Source organism: Tupaia chinensis, unplaced genomic scaffold, assembly GCF_000334495.1.
Source record: "Tupaia chinensis unplaced genomic scaffold, TupChi_1.0 Scaffold150192_1, whole genome shotgun sequence".
Taxonomy (NCBI): Eukaryota; Metazoa; Chordata; class Mammalia; order Scandentia; family Tupaiidae; genus Tupaia; species Tupaia belangeri.
In genome coordinates this window covers 53,038-56,233 of record NW_006210031.1, presented here as the reverse complement: position 1 = coordinate 56,233, position 3,196 = coordinate 53,038, and the positions used below count along the sequence as shown (strand labels likewise).

Genomic DNA, 3,196 nt, shown 5'->3' with positions numbered 1-3,196 from the left:
CGCTGGGAAGGTGCAGGGCTACGACGGGTACTACGTACTCTCGGTGGAGCAGTACCCGGAGCTGGCTGACAGCGCCAACAACATCCAGTTCCTCCGCCAAAGCGAGATCGGCAAGAGGTAACCCCCGGGCCGCCCCGCGGGCTGCCGCAGAGACGGCGCACGCGCATCCTCTTCTGCGAAGATGACCCAGCTGGCTGGCTGCACTTCTCTTGAGCCTGAACCACACCCCTTTGCTCAGATTTTTCTGTAGCACAATCCGAATCGGACTCTCCGACCAGAAGAGCCTTCCAGGAGAACGATACTGCTACTACACACACACACACACACACACACACACACACACACGAACAAAGACAGCATTTTTCTGAATGACCTTAAAGGTGATCGGCTTTAAAGAATATGTTTACATATGCATATCGCTGCACTCAGTGGGACTGAAAGTATTAAAAGGAAAAAAAAAATACAAGAAAGGAAAAAAAAAAAAAGGCCTAAACATTTTGCCCGGGCCGTGTGTTCCTTTGAGACACTGTATTTAACTACAATAAAAAGGCATACAGTGTCACCGAGTTGTCGACCTCTGCTTACAAGAAGTAGTCTCTGCTAGGATGTGATATATATCTGTTCATTTTAAAATGTGGGACAAGGTGACTGTTTATAGACAACCCAGCTGCGCTCCCTGTGCTGCTTTGTAAAAGGACATTGGCACAAGTGACTCCTGCGATGGATTTTACAATGCTAACGTGGTTTGCCTTGGGGGAAAACAAAAACAAAAAAACTGGCAAATAACAATCCTTATCACTGATAAGCAAAGGAAACCCTGATTTTTTTGTAAATTATGTGAGACAAGTTGTTTATGGATTTTTATATGAATTACAATTTACTGTACATCAAATATTAGTCTCAGAGGAGTTAATTTATGTAAAGTGTTTAAAAAGTTTATACTTAAAAATAAAATGATAAAAACATGTGAACTGTGTGATTTTTTTAACAAGGATTGCACCTTTTGTTATCTGTTATAGCTGTACAGTATAAATTATTATATTGTAGAGATATAACAACGTATGCCTATAATGTCCAGAAGTGTTAATATTTTTGTATTAGGTTGAAACAGAAATTGTGCAACTTTCTATCACCAGATGATAGGACAGTGCAATCCGGAGCGGGTGGCTAACCAGAGAGCTGCCCCTTTCTCTTCCTTCTTGTCTTCATCAAGCCCGTGTCCTCACTGTTAACAGCTCAGAGGCACAGGGGAAGAAAAAAACCGAGGCTGGTGAATGTATTGGAAGATAGGAAAAGGGGGGGAGGAGGCGGTTGCTCGCCCTCTCTCGGCCCCAGAAGTCAATGGGGAGTTGACACAACTGACCACAGGGTGTTGGCTATCACTGTTCCTTGAAGCTCCATTTCACAATGGAGAACAGAGTACATCAGATGCCCGAGAAACATTCGTGAAGAGGGAAGGATCTGATGTAGTCGTGACCTTAAATATGTCTAAGATCGAGGCAAGACAGCAGAAACCGAGCAGCAGGGAGCGAGGCAGATGGAGCCAGTCAGGGGCGCTCAGCTAGTCATAGGTTGGGACCCTCAGGTCACCAGGAGGGACACACAAAAAAAAAAGGAGCCCAAAGCTCCTAGAAACCCACATGACCAAACCGTCTCAAGAGCTGGTTTGAATGGCAGCCTCTGCTCTGCCTCGGGGAAGCTGGGGTGGTGAGTCAGCTGGACGTGAACTGTCAGCCGTGCCCTCGCACACATGCGTGCACGCGTGCAGGAGCAAGCGCCCCCGCCATCTGCACTTCTGTGTTGACTCGGCCACTCCAACGACTCCCTTTCGTGAGCACTAAATTCAGCCACGCAAATATTTTTAGAAAAGATTTCTCAGTTCATTGAGCTATAGTACACACTGTTTTCCTCTCTGTATAATGGTGATAAAACATAGCAAGTGAACATGTCGTAAATATAAAGGTTCCAGTGATGTATTGAAAATAATTTTCTAACTGCTTTGTATGTATCACATACTCGAAATTGCACAGTAGGTGTGTTTATTAAACAGACTGGCTGGGAAAGTTTCAAAATAGCTACTGAATCTACAGTATCAGTGCTATGATTGTCTTTGTGTATTTGGTAGAGCAGACCGAAGTAATTAATCTTCTAATGAATGCTGATATTTTATTAGAATGAAAGCACAGATTAGCATTAATATTTTTTATCCTGGAAATCCTTTGGCAAGTATTAGGAAGCCCAAATTTAGAAAACTCTTGAGATTTCAAACCACATAAACATGGCTCTGTTTTCCATTTTATTTTTTAACTTGTTAACTTAGGTGTTTGCCGTTTCTGTTCCACGGAACTTGTGCAGGACTGTCTTCAGCATTGCTGTAAGCACTTTGGGGTGAAGTAGGCTCGGAGTCTCAATTCTCAGAAATGTTTCTGACGCATTGACCATGAAAAGCTTGTACCACATGACAGAAGCGACATCATAGTCTTAACCTTTCTCCACATGGACTGGTCTTTAGGCTGGCACTGACAAATAACGATTGGGCGTATTTCCTGGTGCTTATTTTAGATGAAGTCAAATCAACCCAATTAGTGTCTTCTTAGTAGATATAATGAGCCTATTTCTTTCTAAAAAAGACTTGTGATCTGGACATGCTTTTACAAGAAATAGTGACCTTGGGGAATATGTAAACAAAAGACCTTTTTCTAAGAGTTGGGTGGGGGGGGTAGGTGGGGGGCTGTATAATGAAAAAGAATTAGCTTACAAAAAAAATTGATATTCAAAAGTATTTTAGGCAAAGCCAGTCAAAATGCTTTCATGATATTTTGAGATGTAAATTTTGTCTGATTTGTATTGTTCTTTTCCTTTGCCTTCTTAACTTTATATGTGACCTGACTTTTCCATAACTTGATGACTATAGACTGCATCTAGGCATTCCAATAAAAGCCAACCCAATGTGTCTGTTTACATATTTTTTCAATCAGCTAGCATTGCTTTGGGGTGTAACCCGGAGGATGCAAATAGATGCAGGTGTTGGGGTTATTGATTCATCTGCAACCTAGTTGGCAAAACCTTTTCTTTTGCTCTTTTATTTATGTTTTATCTGCTGGCCAGACTGCCAACTCAGCAGCATGTCCTTCACAGGGGACTCTCCTCTGGCCTACTTTAGAAAAACATTACATACACCCCCACAAAGCCAAAC

At 42.4% G+C, this 3,196-nt stretch overlaps 1 protein-coding gene across 1 annotated transcript in view; it reads left to right on the top strand.

Annotated features, from left to right (window-relative positions):
* TENM3 (teneurin transmembrane protein 3) overlaps positions 1-2,942 on the top strand; it is a 902,368-nt gene extending 899,426 nt beyond the window's left edge. The window contains 1 exon segment of the mRNA XM_027769663.1: positions 1-2,942. This exon segment is cut by the window's left edge and continues 19 nt beyond it. Within this exon segment, the coding sequence (XP_027625464.1) occupies positions 1-121 (121 nt within the window). The 3' untranslated portion in view covers positions 122-2,942.
* The last annotated feature ends 254 nt before the right edge of the window (positions 2,943-3,196 follow it).